The sequence below is a fragment of the Leiobunum rupestre genome, chromosome 8, assembly GCF_980474605.1.
Source record: "Leiobunum rupestre chromosome 8, qqLeiRupe1.1.hap1, whole genome shotgun sequence".
NCBI classification, from domain to species: domain Eukaryota; kingdom Metazoa; phylum Arthropoda; class Arachnida; order Opiliones; family Sclerosomatidae; genus Leiobunum; species Leiobunum rupestre.
In genome coordinates, this window is record NC_143391.1 from 6,276,380 (window position 1) to 6,293,258 (window position 16,879).

At 38.3% G+C, this 16,879-nt stretch overlaps 1 protein-coding gene and 1 long non-coding RNA gene across 2 annotated transcripts; both read right to left on the bottom strand.

Annotated features, from left to right (window-relative positions):
- Nucleotides 1-2,640: 2,640 nt before the first annotated feature.
- On the bottom strand, nt 2,641-3,938 carry LOC149932248 (uncharacterized). The gene is made up of 4 exons (XR_016472882.1): nt 3,877-3,938; nt 3,747-3,813; nt 3,432-3,687; nt 2,641-3,372 (listed from the first exon to the last, which is right to left on the bottom strand). It is a non-coding gene; the product is annotated as an uncharacterized LOC149932248 (long non-coding RNA).
- A 4,308-nt stretch (nt 3,939-8,246) lies between these two features.
- Nucleotides 8,247-10,255, bottom strand: LOC149932249 (uncharacterized). The gene is made up of 3 exons (XM_090157088.1): nt 9,721-10,255; nt 9,111-9,656; nt 8,247-8,953 (listed from the first exon to the last, which is right to left on the bottom strand). The coding sequence occupies exons 1-3, from the start codon at nt 10,253-10,255 to the stop codon at nt 8,247-8,249; spliced, it is 1,788 nt and encodes a 595-aa protein (XP_090013214.1).
- Between the last annotated feature and the right edge of the window lie 6,624 nt (nt 10,256-16,879).

The window sequence follows — 16,879 nt, forward strand, 5'->3', positions numbered from 1 at the left end:
CTTTGCATCACCAATAGTACCAGTGCAAATCAGGCAAAGGCTCCATGACAGTAAATGCCAATCTGGACATTGAAATGTACCCATTACCACAACAAGAGTGCATTTTCGCAAAGCTTGCAGGAAGTAAATATTTTTCAAGACTAGACCTCAAAGACGCATACAATCAGAGAAAACTAGATTACGAATCAAAAAGTTTCATTGTAATTAACACATCAAAAGGATTATTAAGATAAAAAAGATTACCCCATGGTATATTGCTCCTTCCATGGGTTGCTAAATTATTACACACACTTTTTGCCCAACAATGCCACAACACTTGCCCCATTGAACGACCTACTTCGTAAGGACAACAAATGGAACTGGTCAACGAAGAAAAATGCTTTTCAAATAGCAAAAGCTAAAATGAAATCTTCAAAACTGCTTGTGCATTATGATGTCACCAAAGAGCAAAATTTAGCCACCGATGCCTCACCAGTTGCATTGGGTGTGCCAATTTATCATGTCATAAACGGAATCGAACGACCAATAGCATAGCCTCACTACTGCAGAGCGCAACTATTCGCAATTGGAAAAAGAAGGTTTGGTACTCATCTTTGAAGTGACTAAATTTCGAGATTATACTTATGGAAATAAATTTATTTTGTATACCGATCACCAACCATTAGTCACTCTATTAGCTCATAACAAGCCGGTACCTCCTATGGTAGCTGCTAGAATTCCAAGATGGTCTCTTTTACTGTCAGCATACACGTATGAACTCAAATTCCGAAAAGGGAAATCCAACTGCAATGTAGATGCACTTAGCAGACTGCCGATATCAGGTGCAGCAGATGTAACGCCAGTGCCTATGGAATACGTGTTACTATTGACAGCTATTGATGAAGGCTCAATCACCGTGCACAAAATGATAAATTTTACGACAGCAGACGAAACACTAAAAACACTTGCTTGTTACATGCGCGAAGGATGGCTGCATAAAGTCTCTTCGGAACTCAAACCTTATCATACGAGTTCAAAATTGTCTATCAAACATTGATAATATTCTACGTGGCAACAGTCATAGTTCCACAAGTTTGCAAGATCACGGATTTGGTGGCCAAACATTGATTTAGATATTGAGAACAAAGTGAAGCAATGCACGATTTGTCAACAAGCTTCAACGATGCCTCGCACTAAATATGTTCCATGGCCCATACCTGCATCACCTGGAGAGACAGTTCATGCTGATTTTGCAGGCCAGTCAAAAACATATACATTTTGATAATTGTGGATGCACATACCAAATAGATCGAATTAGAAGTAACACAAACCACATACACTGACGCTGTAATTCACTCACTTCGCCAATATATCGAACGTTTTGGTATAATGACAACGCTGGTTACAGACAATGGAATTTGTTTTACAAGGAAATCATTCCAAGATTTTACATCCCAAAATGGAATTACACATCTCCGGACAGCACCCTCTCACCGAGAAAGCAACGGTCAAGCAGAAAGAACTGTCCGTACTGTCAAAACTACCCGTAAGAAATTGGTAATGGAACCACTGAAAGCATCGATTTTTTAAATCATGGGTTAAACATTTTCAAAACAGGAGATATCGACACGTCTAACATGAGTTTTACTAAATCATCACTGAACACAAAACCATACAGGAAAATCCCCGGCTGAATTAATGCTTGGTAGGAAAATCAAAATTCGACTTGATTTATGTATTCCACAATGGTTACAGGAAACTACAAAGCCACCACATTCAGATAAACTGACAGCGATCCCGAATTCCCCCAATACAAATGATCAACCCACCTCCAAACAGCAATACCAAATATCTGACCCAGTATATGCCAGAAATTTTGGCATTGGAAATAAATGGTATGAAGGCTACATAATAAGGAAATTGGGGACAACTATGTTCGAAATAGCAAGACCACAGGGAAATATCCAACGTCATTTTAACCAAGTCAGAAGACGCAAGATGGAATCTGAATCTAATCACAAACAAGACTGTGATCAGGCCCGGACTGGCCCGGGCGGCTAACCGGCGATTGCCGGTCAGATCGGGGCCAACTCAAATTGGGGGCCAAAGAGGAAAAATTTCGCATTAATGGGAAATGGGGCCCAGACGATTGCATAGCCGGTGGGGCCAACTACTAGCCAGTCTGGTCCTGACTGTGATAAACCAAAACCTGAATTTACAAGCAACACATCACACGGTTCAATTAAACCCTTCACAAAGCCAACTGCAACTACCTGTAGTTCCACAAACGCCAATACAGCAGAGTACAATCCAGTCTCGTCTAAATTTCATGCCATCAACAGTATCTAGAGCTTACAAAAAGACCCAAACAGAACCAAAGTACATGCCGCAAGTACCTCAACCACTTTTCAACCAGTACGAATCCAACCAGCCGAACAGAAAAGAAACCATCACGTTATATACACATGCATGTTAAGAGAGGAGAAAGAGGAATATGGAGGGGAATGGACAATAGAGGAGATGGAATGCAGAACAATCTTGTCTCACTCTTTTAGAAATACGAATACATGTTGTTTAATATGATTAGGGCTCCTCTACATTAAAAACAAACACAACACCTGTAAATAAAAGGATCTGGAAGAGTAACTTACAGATGCCAACGTTTGATACGATCTCCGATAAATTACGAGGAGCAAAGATTTTTCAATTTTGGACGCGAAGGATGGTTTTCACCAAGTCAAATTAGCAAAAGAAAGTCAACACTTAACCACGTTTGGTACTCCTTTTGGCAGGTATTTTTATAAGTGAGTGCCCTTCGGAATTTCTTTGACTCCAGAGGAGTTTCAACGTCGAATTTGGGGGGTGTTGTAAGGTCTTCCCGAGGTTGCAGATGATTAAGTAGTCATTGGTCATGGCGCGACACCAGAAGAATATCACAATGCGAACTTGAAGAAACTGCTAGAGAAGGCAGAACACGCACATTTGGTTCTGAATGAACGTAAAATACGGCTGGCAGTATCAGAAGTAACTTATTTGGGCCAAATTATAAAAGCAACAGGGATCAAATCAGATCCGGCGAAAGTACAAGCCATAACAGAGATGTGTCGACCGAAGGATAAAAAAAGAGTTCCAGTTTCCTGGGATGCGTAAATTATTTGGCACAGATTTTGCCTGCAATGTCCACAGTTAGCGAACTGTTACGGAAATTATTAGAAAAGAAGTCAGTTTGGGAAGACGGTCAAGACAAAGCTTTTACAACACTAAAGGAATTGTTGACTAAAGCTCCGGTCTTGGCATATTACGACGTAAACAAAGAGGTCTCAATATAGTGTGATATCCCGGAAAATGGACTGGAATTTCCCCCCATAGCTTGGTAGGTTCTTTCGGTTCAAGCTACAAAGTGAAAAATAATATAAACACAGTAACCATACGAGTAATAGCAAAATTCATACTTTGTAGGTCATCAATATGAGTTCAGGTTTGATGGCAACATTAGAGGAAACATGATAACAATCGGCAGCCCTGGAAAAAAAAAGATAAATTAACATTTGAGCAGCTTTGTCAAAGCTTTTACAACGCTAAAGAATTGTTGACTAAAGCTCCGGTCTTGGCATATTACGACGTAAACAAAGGTCTCAATATAGTGTGATATCCCGGAAAATGGACTGGGATTTCCCCCCATAGCTTGGTAGGTCCTTTTGGTTCAAGCTGCAAAGTGAAAAATAATATAAACACAGTAACCATAGGAGTAATTGCAAAAATCATACTTTGTAGGTCAATATGAGTTCAGGTTTGATGGCAACATTTGAGAACACATGATAACAATCGGCAGCCCTGGAAAAAAAAGATAAATTAACATTTGAGCAACTTCGTCAAGCGAGCGTGCACTAGAAGTACTTTGGCAGTTTGACTTTCTAGCAAACGGGATTGCTTTCACAAGCCAGGCGTTAAATTTGAATACTACACCATCAAAATCCAAATTTGCACCACTATAATAATAATAATAATAATAAAAGCATGCCTGAATTACATAAGTACTCAAAATAATATTAAGGTTTGATAATGGTAGGGATGGTTTTACCCAATTTCGGAATCTATCGTTAAACTTTAATGGGGATGTTGAATGGAACACCCAACTTTAAATGGTCCTTCTAGGGGTCCAGTTTTTAATGAAAGTAACACTAAATAAGAACGAAAAAATATTTTTAAGCTGTAGAATTGCATATTTATATTGAAATGATAGGGGTGTGAAAATAACAACAACGGAATAAGCATCAGAAATCTAGTCCTAGCTGCTTGGCAGCTCATTTGATACTCATTCTTTACAATATTCTAACAATTTAACTAGCCAAAACGTATTTTTTAATGAAAGTAGAAACATTAAATTATAAGAATAAAATATTTTCAAGCTGTAGAATTGTATATTTATATTGAAATGATAGGGGTGTGAAAATAACAACACGGGAATAAGCATCAGAAATCTAGTCCTAGCTGCTTGGCAGCTCATTTGATACTTATTCTTTACAATATTCTAACAGTTTTAACTAGCCAAAACGTATTTTTTAATGAAAGTAGAAACATTAAATTATAAGAATAAAATATTTTCAAGCTATAGAATTGTATATTTATATTGAAATGATAGGGGTGTGAAAATAACAACACGGGAATAAGCATCAGAAATCTAGTCCTAGCTGCTTGGCAGCTCATTTGATACTCATTCTTTACAATATTCTAACAGTTTTAACTAGCCAAAACGTATTTTTTAATGAAAGTAGAAACATTAAATTATAAGAATAAAATATTTTCAAGCTATAGAATTGTATATTTATATTGAAATGATAGGGGTGTGAAAATAACAACACGGGAATAAGCATCAGAAATCTAGTCCTAGCTGCTTGGCAGCTCATTTGATACTCATTCTTTACAATATTCTAACAGTTTTAACTAGCCAAAACGTATTTTTTAATGAAAGTAGAAACATTAAATTATAAGAATAAAATATTTTCAAGCTGTAGAATTCTATATTTATATTGAAATGATAGGGGTGTGAAAATAACAACCATGGAATAAGCATCTGAAAACTACTACAACAGATTGGCATTATCTTCTGCAATATTCTAGTAAATTTTAAACTGCGCAATTATATTTTTATATGATAGTATGAGCATTCACGTAACATAATTTAATAATATTTGTTTGTATGGGGTACTTTAATCTATGTTATAATACATAATTACTTACCCCTTAATTCGAACATGACCGTTTGAAATTGAACGATATTTTAAAAAGTATACTTCTAATACTTTGTTCTGATTGGTTGGCTCTGCTTGTCACGTGGGGACGTGAAAATAGCCTAATGACTATTTTCACGCCCCCCGTGAGAATAGTCATTTTGCTATTTCCACGGGGGGCGTGAGAATAGCCACGGCCAAAACTAAAACCACAACCAAACATTTATTCCATGGTCACATACGGTGTACCAATGAGTATTTAGGACACGACACATAGCCTATAATTTGTCGGTGGCGTCATCTGCATTTAGCTCGCTCCAGACAGAGAGGGTAAAGGCGAAGCGACTTTACCCTCTCTGCTCCAGAGGCCCTCTTTTGTAAAAAAATTCCAATTCTGGGGTGCGTTAAAATTCTAAGAAGGTCCAGAGTTCTTCTCTTGAGAAGAGTTCTTCAGCACAATTTTTTTCCCAGAGAACTCGTTAAAAAGTTTCAAATGATAATAGGCGCTTCAACCAAGGATCCTTGCTTCCAGCTTCAATCATGGACCAAGAATCTAAAGGGACTTACTGTTTAGACTTTAAAAGGCACGTATTAATACTGGAAATAGAAAAATCACGGGTAATTTTAGTTCAATGTGGACAAACTTGGCGTCACTGAAGTCAATTTCCGGCGTAGTTTTGTCTAGCTGGAGCGTTCACGTTCAATTTTAACAAAATGGTGCCGTTGTTGTCGGTTAAATCATGGACTGTAAATTTTAGAGGACGAGTAAAGCCTAGCCTTCTCCTGTAGAATTTTGGTTTCCCCGAGCATCAATCACTTCGAACTAGAGAGAGAGAGAGAGTCCGTCAAGGTCATTTGTACCATGCATAGAGATAGACCCCCCCCCCGCATGTTGTCTGGAAATCTGGCCGACCGAAAGACACGCGCTTTAGTTTTTTTTATGACCTTGAGCGACTCCCGTCAGCCTGATCGGTAAAATACCTCGGGAATACCGGTCCTCTAAAATTTACAGTCCGTGGTTAAATGATTAAGCTTAGTAAGTTTTTGACCTTTTATTTTGGAAATTGGGCCTTCAAAAGTTTAAGTAATGGTAATTAACCATTGTGTTAAATAAAAATAACCAGTAAGCCGCGTATGGCCGAGGTTTTTTAATCAAGTCTCCTGGAATCCATTTCATTTCTAAACTTAAACAATTTAATGAACTAAGCCTAACCTAACTTTCTCGCACGTACTGTCTCCTAAGCCCCAACTCGCAGTGATAGTTGAACAGAATTCTTGAGGCGCTTTAAAGCGGATGATGTACCTCAGTAAGCCTTCCAGTTTAGGAAACGTCCACCGTGTCAAACTATCGGGAAAAGTGAGTAACTTGCAGGTCCTGGCTCTCGGATATATTACTTCTTGACGATTTCCTTTAAGATGTTTTATTGAAGGGCCTGTTCCGAAGGTGAACCATAAAATACCGAGTAAACCGAAAAATCCCATCAACCCGCGGGTGGGTGTGGTTGGGTAACAATAATTTAGCGCGAGCATTTCGGATTTTAGTAGGTTATTGTGTCCTTCACGATTTTTTGGGGCCTTTTTTTTAGGGTTTTTCTGTGCAATAAGTCAATAAGTTACCTCATCTATAAACATTTTATAGAACTAAGCTCAAACTTATTGAAAACTCTAAACTAAAAAAAAACAGTCTTTGTAAAAACTATATAGAAAATAAACCCATGGGTGGGTATTTATTTAGCGCGTTTAACGAGTCGTGTTTGCTATACGATTTTTTTCGACTACAATCGGCTCAACTAATGTTTAGTTTCAGAAACTCATGAAAATGGAGTTAACGCGAATGTCTACGAATCTCCATTACGTTATTAGCGCGCTTAACAGTAATTGTCTTTACGAGCGTACGTCCAAAGTTGAATAGAATAGGTTTAATTGACTGGAATACATAAAAGTGCGAGCGCTTGTTTGGCGAGCATCGTTTTAAACAATATAAATTTCAATTTAATTTTATTTTAACAATTTTACAGTAAATGGTTGAAATATGGCCATGTCTTAAATTATAGGACTTATAACCCTAGACCTAATTAGGCTAATTGATTTGTTGGCATAGTTGTTGGAGAATAACAAATCTTCAGTACGTGTTCAATTTGTTCCAGCTTATTGGTCTACGTTTTAAATCTTAATACTGTTTTCTTCCGTGTGCAACAAATCGGTAGAAAACCATATCAAATACCCTAATAACTATTGTCCACATCAAAGATAATTTAAACTCGTACCCTAGATAGGCTAGATTCGAAATCACACTCTCGCGCGTGGCCGATAGCGTCTACCCACTTCCCGCTGGCACTCAGAAAAAATTCGCTCCATGGTTTGCGCCTTACCGCAACCGATGGAGCCCGATTTCTCTGAGATCACGTGCCGGAAAAGGGTAAACGCTTCGTAACTAAACCGTCAATGGGAAAGCTCTCAGTATTCGAATCTAGGGTACGAGTATAAATTAGCTTTGTCCACAGAACTACAGAGCAATAGATAGTAACACACAATAGCGATCTAGGTAGCGGCTAAGGTAGCCGCTATTAGTTTTTCCTCATCGTTATTCGTAAATTTGACTTTATAAATAATGATATATACTTGCCTTTTAATATAGTTTTTGCATCGTTTGCTTATATTTTGATAAGTTTATTTAAGAAAAAACGTTTTTATGACTTTTGTTGTGTTCGTGGGACATACTTTAACCAATTTATACTCATTACTTTAAAGATTTATAATGCGTTTATTAAGGAATAAAACTTATATACAATATTACATCGTAAGTCATGGTGAGGTTTTTTTTTTTTGAGAGTGACACGCAAAGTGATGTCAATGTCATGGTGAGGTGAGAGAGTGCCCTCTAGCTAGCTAGGACCTGTCAATATATACAATTTAATACACTCCTAGCGCCCCCTGGCTAAACATTGAGAACTATGCTTATCTTGTCTAACTCTTATCTATATACAACATTACTTCCCCTCCCCCTTTTTGCGTGAGGAGTTAATTTTAGCACAATTACTGTTTATATCTTGCTGGTTTGTTTCGTTGTCGTTGAGGACGTTGATAGGAACTGGTTCCCTGTTTTGGGGTTTGATCCGTTGATTGACCTTGAGTGCATGTATCCTGACTGACCAATGGCGTAGTTCGTGGTTGAGATTCAACTGGTGAGGATGCGATTGGAGTCGTTCCATCAGCTGTTGGTGGTTTTGCGATCATTGTTTGAGTGGGTGTCATCGTGCTGGTGTCCAAAGGTGGTGTGTCATTGCTGTTTGTTGCAACAGAGACTGCTGTTGATAGCGCTGCTATTGATAAAGCTGGTACCCAGGACTGATCTTCTAATGATTCTGGAATCGATGTTGAATCTACCTCTGGAACCCCGGATGGTGTGATTGGAATTGGTTTTGGCAAGATTCTCGGTCTCATCTGATTTCGGTGTCTTTGAATTTCTCCTTTTTCGGTCTGGATGGCGAACATCATTTGACCTTTGGATGCTAGGACTTTTCCCTCCAACCACTTTGAGCCTCTCCCAAAGTTCCTGGCGTATACCGGATCATTGATTTGGTATTCGTTGGCTTTCAATGTTTTTGCTGTGGTCAAATCCACGTTATTGTCCTTGGAAACTGGAATCTTTGAAGTCTCGATTTTATTCTTTAGATGGCACAGATCAATTCGAGATATAATCTTGCGACCAAACATCATCTCCGCTGGCGATGGACCATTTGCTGTCGGTGTTCTACGATGATTTAAAAGGTTTCTTGATAGTCTGGTTTCGAGAGTTCCAGTTTGAAATGTATCAAATCCCTTTTTTTAGGCTCGTTTTTATGGTGCGGACTGTTCTCTCGGCCTGTCCATTTGAGGCAGGGTGATATGGAGCTGTACGTAGATGTTCAATTCCATTCTGTTTGACAAATTGCGTGAACTCGGTGCTGGTGAAACAGGTACCATTGTCTGTTACTAGTGTCTGCATGATGCCAAATCTTGCTATAGCTTCCCTTAAGGCTGCGGTGACTGCTTCTGTTGATGTGGATGATGTGACCTTGACTTCTATCCATTTAGTAAATGAATCTACGATGATGAACAGGTATTTCCCTTCTAGGGGACCAGCAAAATCGGCATGAATTCTTTGCCATGGCTTTATGGGTTTTGGCCATTCTTGATGTTGAGATTTTGGCATTGGTGCCGATTCCTGGCAGACCGTGCAACTCTTTACTGCTCGCTCGATGTCTTCATTAATGTCCGGCCACCACATCCGCGATCTTGCTACCGCCTTCATTTTAACGATGCCTTGATGAGTGCTGTGCAACTCCTGTAGCTTGAAGATATTGACTGGATGTCCCGAATAGGATCGGAGTTTCTTCGCAAAAGGTTGAACCTCCGGTTTATCTGGTAGTGACTGAAATTCATCTTCCGTCATCATGGCATGGCCTGAACCATTGTCCAACTCGAATTAAATTATTTTGCCGTTGAACATTATTTTGACCGAGCTCACCTCCGGTGACTTTCATTTCTTTCGTATTCCTTGACGCCATCTCCATTGCTTGTAACAGTTTGACTGCTTTGTCCAATGTGAGGCCATCTTCTTCAGCTAGAAGTTTCTTTTGCATCGTATCGTCATTTATACCCCAAGCCATTTTGTCCAGCAGTTCCTCATCTAAACGCGCTCCAAACTGACAATGCTCTGTCAATCTTCTTAATTCAGCTACATATGTTGCCACCGACTCTCCTGATTTACGATCTCTCCTATGAAAACGTAACCTTTCTGCCATTCTGGATGGTTTTGGATTGAAGTGCTTCGTCAGCTCTGCAACTAACTCTTCATACGTTTTGTCCTTCATAGGTGTTGGTAATATCAGGTTACGGAGAAGTGCATATGTTTTTGGGTCGAGGATTGTCATGAGTACTGCCCTTTGCTTCGCTACATCTGTGATGTCATTGACGAGAAAATATGCCTCCAGTCTCTCTGAGTACTGAATCCATGTTTCTTTGCTTGCATCAAAAGCATCTAGTCGTCCTAGAGTTGCCATCATTCCTTGTGGATGTGAGACTTCTTTGGCTGCTGAAACTATTGCTTCAAAACTTCCTTGGGCTTTAGAACTCCTCCTCTTTATTCCAGTCTGCGGTAGAAACTTCGTAGCTAAACCTTTGATAACTCATTGGTATCCCATCCCCGTCGCCATTTATTTGTTGTGTTCGTGGGACATACTTTAACCAATTTATACTCATTACTTTAAAGATTTATAATGCGTTTACTAAGGATTAAAACTTATATACAATATTACATCGTAAGTCGAGGTGAGAGAGTGCCCTCTAGCTAGCTAGGACCTGTCAATATATACAATTTAATACACTCCTAGCGCCCCCTGGCTAAACATTGAGAACTATGCTTATCTTATCTGAACAGTGAGAACTATGCTTATCTTATCTGAACAGTGAGAGCTATGCTTATCTTGTCTATCTCTTATCTATATACAACAACTTTTTAATTTGTCTGTAGCAGACGCTAGATCATAGGCGCTACCAAGGGGCGCTACCTAGGAGAAGCCACTGCCCGTCGAGAAAAATACACTATTGCCACCTTTTTGGAGAAAAGTCCAGTCTCCAGGCCAGTGGAAAATAGTGGTAAATAGGCAAAGAGTAGCAAATAGTGACTAATAAAGAAAAATTTTATTTCAAAAAAAGTAATTGGAAATACATTTTTAAGAAGTTTATTGTAAAAATGTCTTAGTTTACTCTGAACTTACAATGTTAGAATTAATTTTCCAAAAAAAATGTTAATCAGAACCTGACCATTCCTATACATGATAAAATACGCGAAAAAGTAGATTAGTCCATAATTAAAAGGGATAATATAGCTAAATCCTAAACAAATTTGAAGAAATTAAAAAACTTACTACTAACTCGTACCCAATAGGTCTTCGAGCAAAAAACGCGAAACTCGGATCAAATAGATCTTCGAGTAATAAACTAAATTAAAATTAAATAAAATAGCCAGAAATTCCAACGGTAGACCGGTTTCGTTCTATTTGGAACTCATCAGTACCGTGCGGGAAATCTGGCTGGCGACTGTTAAATCTAAAGGAGAAACTAAGCCTAAACCTTAAAAATTTCAAAACGCGTTGCATATAGCAACGGAAAGCCGAAAAGGGGGAGTGTGGTGGAGAATAGAATATACGATAAGTTAAGTTAGAAGAAACCACCTATGGACTGTGAGAAGGATGATAAAATACGCGAAAAAGTAGATTAGTCCATAATTAAAAGGGATAATATAGCTAAATCCTAAACAAATTTGAAGAAATTAAAAAACTTACTACTAACTCGTACCCAATAGGTCTTCGAGCAAAAAACGCGAAACTCGGATCAAATAGATCTTCGAGTAATAAACTAAATTAAAATGACCGCCTTAGGCTCTGATACAGGTATGAGCCCGTCGTACGTAAGATTGTCGAACCCGTTCGAATATTCCGGGCGTGTTACGAATAGTGTCACAGGCGTCAATTATTATTTTTCGTTGGTAGTCAATGTCCTTGAGTTGTCCAAAAAGAAAAAAATCGGGATAGTTTAAATCCGGAGAGCGAGCCGACCACGGATCTGGATCCCCTTAAAGGAAATGTCTTATCAAGGTGGTCCCTTACTTGCCTGATAAAATGTGGGGAAGCTCCTTGGTGTAAAAACCACATTCGCGTTGCTAATGGCATGTCGTACAAAAACACAGGTAAGATGTCTTGCAAAAAAACGCAAATACACCTCAACATTTAACCTAACTTTATCAACTAGATTTTTTAAATGAGATTTTTCGCCGCTTTTTCCAAGTTCCCGATCAATTTTACGCCATGGCGATATGTCCAATTGGTACTCTGTTGGGACCCTATTGGATTCCTATGGGTTTTTGTCCCGATTCTATCCCAATAGACAAATCCAATTGGTACTCTATTGGGATCCAATTTGATCCCAATATGTTTGGGTCCCAATTCCAGCCCAATAGATCAATCGAATTGGAAGTCTATTGCAACCCGATTGAAAACCAATTTAGAAGTATATTTTAAAACGAAATCCTATAGGTACTATTGGAGAACAATATGTTCCCAATTGGACTCCTATTTTTTTTCGTAAGGGCATACATAACAAATGTGAATTATAATAATAATAATAATCAGCTAGGCTAAAACTTGCAAACTCAACGCAGAAGGAGTTGTTCCGAGTTTTCACCCAGTGCCACAAGCTGGGATTGAACCCGGCTCCTTTTGCTGCGAGGTGAAAGTGTTAACCACTCCGCCACCCCACTAGGTCATAACTATTTTCGACGATGATCCCTGAACAAGTACCCGGGACGTTGGGAAGTTCATCACGTTATGGTGTGGTGAATCGTTCACGACCATCAATATCACCCTTACAGCCTTCAAAAAGTTCAATCACTTAAAGGGGCTCCAAAATTCGGGGCAAAATGTGTGTAAAGTCAGTGTAGTGCGAAATTTACGGTTGACTCTGCCCGCCTCTGCCAAGGCCGAGTGAGGGGTTGGGGGGGGGGGGGGGGGAGGAAAAGCATGTTCAATTTTCTTTCTTTTTTTTGCCACCGAACTTTGGAGTCCCTTTAACGATGGGGACTATCCAAGGCGAACTGCCTTTTGGCAATGGCTTGTGGATAGAGTTGCTGTAGATCCCGAGTTTCCGAAATTTATCTTATCAGCTGACGAGGCCAATTTATCCCGTGACGGAATAATAAATCTGCAGAACAGTCACCAGTGGAGTCAAATAAACCCTCACGCGACTACTGTTAGAACACACCAAGATCAATTTAGCGTAAATGTCTGGTGTTGCTTTGTGGGCGACCATTTAGTTGGACCTTACTTTCTTCCACCTCGGTTAAATTGTGAGGCCTTTTTTGCAAGACATCTTACCTGTTTTTTTGGACGACGTGCCGTTCGCAACGCGAATGTGGTTTTTACACCAAGGAGCTTCACCACAATTTATCGGGCAAGTAAGGGACCACCTTTATAAGACATTTCCTTTGAGGTGGATTGGTCGAGGGGATCCAGATCCGTGGTCGGCTCGCTCTCCGGATTTAAACTATCCCGATTTTTTTCTTTGGGGACAACTCAAGGACGTCGTGTACAAAACTGAAGTTCGCGTCATTGACTACCAACGAAAATTAATAATTTACGCCTGTGACACTATTCGTAACAAGCCCGGAATATTCGAACGGGTTCGACAATCTTACGTACGACGGGCTCATACCTGTATCAGAGCCTAAGGCGGTCATTTTGAACAGTTTCTGTAATTTAATTACTTTTTATACTTGTACCTTGAATATCAAATTATTAAAAAGGTCCAATTTCAATTAACATCTTTATTTGTAACTGCGTTTACATTTTTAAAGACCTTAATTATTATTAAATTCACTAGTACACGTAGCCTACTTCTAATTAAATAATGCACTTTTGATACTAATTTATCTAACCTCATAAAAACCAAATGGGTAATAACTGAAAACAATTGTGATCAAGGCAGCTTACAGGACTTCACTTTTAAGGTTGTTTTTGTGTTTTGACGGCAGATTTTGAGGGGTAATAACTTTGAAACGAAACGCTTTAGGACCCATTTTGGTAGGACCCAATGAATAAGCCCAATAATATATGACATAGTTCCCGTAACATCCTGTATACTCGGTAAATATACAATATGGGGCTAGACGTGTATGTGAAGATGTGCTGAGCAGTATTTTAAATGACTTTCATCAAAGCGCGAAAGCCGAAAAGGAGCGTCGAAGAAGGAAAAGGATACGCGATGCCCTTGCCAAAGCAGTCCTCACATGGGCCGTAGGACCCATGAGTTTAGAGATTTAGATTCCCAGGTCTCTGACTTTATCATTCGACACCAGAGGCAGATCCCTCGCGTGGTAAGTGAATCCAGGGTTAGTTTTTCCAATATGCAAAATCATTGACTTGTTAGCATTAAAACTCATTGCGTTGTTATCAACTCCAGCCTACACTTTAGAAAGATCATCTTGTAGAGTCATTAAGAAAGATTTCAAACAAGACAGGACCTAAAACCGAACCCTGTGAAATTCCACTGCTGACTTATTTTCCACGATGACTTGGACCTCCGAAAGCAAACAGGTTGAGAGCGAGAGAGCTCGGTAACTCCAGTGCTCGCCGCTTGGACATCAACAATGAGGGGGAAACTGGGTCAAACGACTTCAGAAGATCACAAATGTTATGTCATAAATTCTTAATCGTGACCATCTTCGAAGACCATTAATTAAATAACGTAGGCCACCATAAGAACAGGTGACCAACTGAAGAACATGGTTTTTGTATCATTTACATTTTAAGATAATAAATTTCTATAATTATAAGATTGCCTATTGTTTATTTTCGTAAATAAATGTATCAATCGTACAATCAGATTTATAGAAAGTCGAATTAAATTGCTTTAATGTAATTATTTTGAAATAACTTAAATATAATTATTTAAATGTGCTTGGTGCTTCGGTTTCCCCTTCCATAAAAACTTGTCAAGGTTAACGGTAATAGTTAGTGTAGGGAGCTGTTGGCTCGATCGTGTGGCATGCAGGGCTTGCCACCACCCTCCTACGCATTGTAACCCGGCCACCTGAATTAAAGGCTTCAAAAGTCGCTTGATGACTTAGGCCTAAGGTGGTGCCTTGGGTATTAACCTAGCTGATTATTATATATTTCCATACAATTTTTTTTCTTAACTTTATTGTTTTTAATAATTTATGTGTAAAATAAACCCGAGAATATATGATTATTATCTTACTTTCATTCCAGTGATGTTCCAGGCGGTACATTTGTACTTTTTTGATACATTTTTGATTTTGAAGTACAAAAATACATTTTGAGATTTTTAATACGTATTTAGTACATTTTGTAAATTTATGATACCAAAGTAAACTTTTAGATACGGATTTAGTACATTTTGAAAATATATGAAACGAAAATACATTTTTATATTTTTGACATATATTTAGTACATTTTTTAATTTGGGGGATTGAACCATCACAAATTTTTAGCTTATCTCCGAATTTCCATTGTAAACCCCGCTCTCCCACCCTCCCCACCTCAGCCACCTGTATAGATAGCAAAATTCCGCTCATAGCTCCGACTTACTGGAATACTGGTTTTCAAGGACAGCTGCGTTTTAAAGGCAGTTAATATTTCGGACTTCTTCTTTTGACCGTTCATCTGTATCAATAGGGGGGGTCAACCCCTTTTGCAGACATAGAGCAGCTTTAAATGCAGGAAATGAAGTGAATAGTGCAATCTACTTGGCCGCTCTGAAGCACTCGCGGGGTAACAGGTGTACATTGGTTTTGTGGAATGTTTTGTGTACTTACTCCTTTTACTGTTTATTTTCGGGTTTTCACCACACAATAGTGGGGGTGGGTTTTAGGAAACTTTGGACAGTTTCGCTTATCAAAATCAAGGAGACTGTAAACAAGTTTTTGAAAATATACAAAAAAAATTTAAGTTGAAAATATTAAAATTTTAGATTATTTTTGTTTCAACTCATTGCTTGTATTTGCAATTTTCGCGTCCATCATCTTATTTTGTGTAATGTAACATCTGAGTTCTACCTAGGAACATCTGCGTTATTAAAGTTTGTTCTTTTATTATAGCATATGTAACATAATTACAGATAAGTATGCCTCTGTATAACATTTCCATTGAAAAAAATTCAATGAGACCTTGTTTCAGTGGAACATACATTGAGCGGACCCAAAAATGCAAAAATGCTTATAATCCTTGCGCTATTGAAAAGGTTACCATCTAAATGAAATCATGTAATCGCGATTCACGAACTAAATTTGACAAGGACAAAGCCAGAAACGCGTGAGGAATTCTCACTAACTTCCGTTTCCAATCAGTAAAGTTGATGACGCGTATTTCGTCACGGAATTGTAAGTGGCGTAATTTACGTCATATCCCGTGAACAAGGTTTCATTAACAAAAATGCTTTTATGGCATACTTATGAGTTACATATGATTATAGCAATAAAAAAGTTAAAATCTAGAAACGTTTTTAAATTTCCCGCGCTTTTTGGTAATAAAACTCATAGATGGCGCGCGCCGCTCAGCTTATAAACAAAAAGTACATTTTATCCTCCAAAAGTACATTTTGACCAGCGTTGCCAGACGTACGATAATTATCGCACAGTGCGATAATTTCATCAAAATTTTTAGGGCGTACTATAATTTTCATGGCGTACGATATCGTACCATTATTTCGATAATTCTGACTCAACGTACTATAATGTACGATAATCTTTAGATTTTTTTAAAAACCTACGAACGATTTATATTTTATTATTAATTTATATAACTTTTCTACTTAAAAATGAATGATATACATTTTCTGTAAGCGTAGTCCAGAGTGTGAGTTTATTACTCCTAGCTATTACCGCATTTTTTAAAACATTTTTAAACATATTAAGTTCAGTTAATAATGATAATAGACATTTTGTTTATTTCCCTGAAATAAAACTCATGTAGTGCTTTAAAAAATCATCCAAATTCAACGCATTTATGTATGAATTAAGATTTATCGCCAAAAAGAAATGTACGATAATTTTCCAGGAAAATCGATAATTTTTTGGCGTAGATACGATAATTTCAGATTTTCGATCTGG

Bases quoted from the DNA above. Each gene is read 5' to 3' on its own strand.
- LOC149932249 (XM_090157088.1), bottom strand. From the start codon at position 10,255: ATGGCAACTCTAGGACGACTAGATGCTTTTGATGCAAGCAAAGAAACA. The intron at 9,657-9,720 runs GTGAGCTCGGTC...ACAATGGTTCAG, and splicing joins AGAAATGAAAGTCACCGGAG to GCCATGCCATGATGACGGAA. The intron at 8,954-9,110 runs GTACAGCTCCAT...GAACACCGACAG, and splicing joins GAATGGAATTGAACATCTAC to CAAATGGTCCATCGCCAGCG.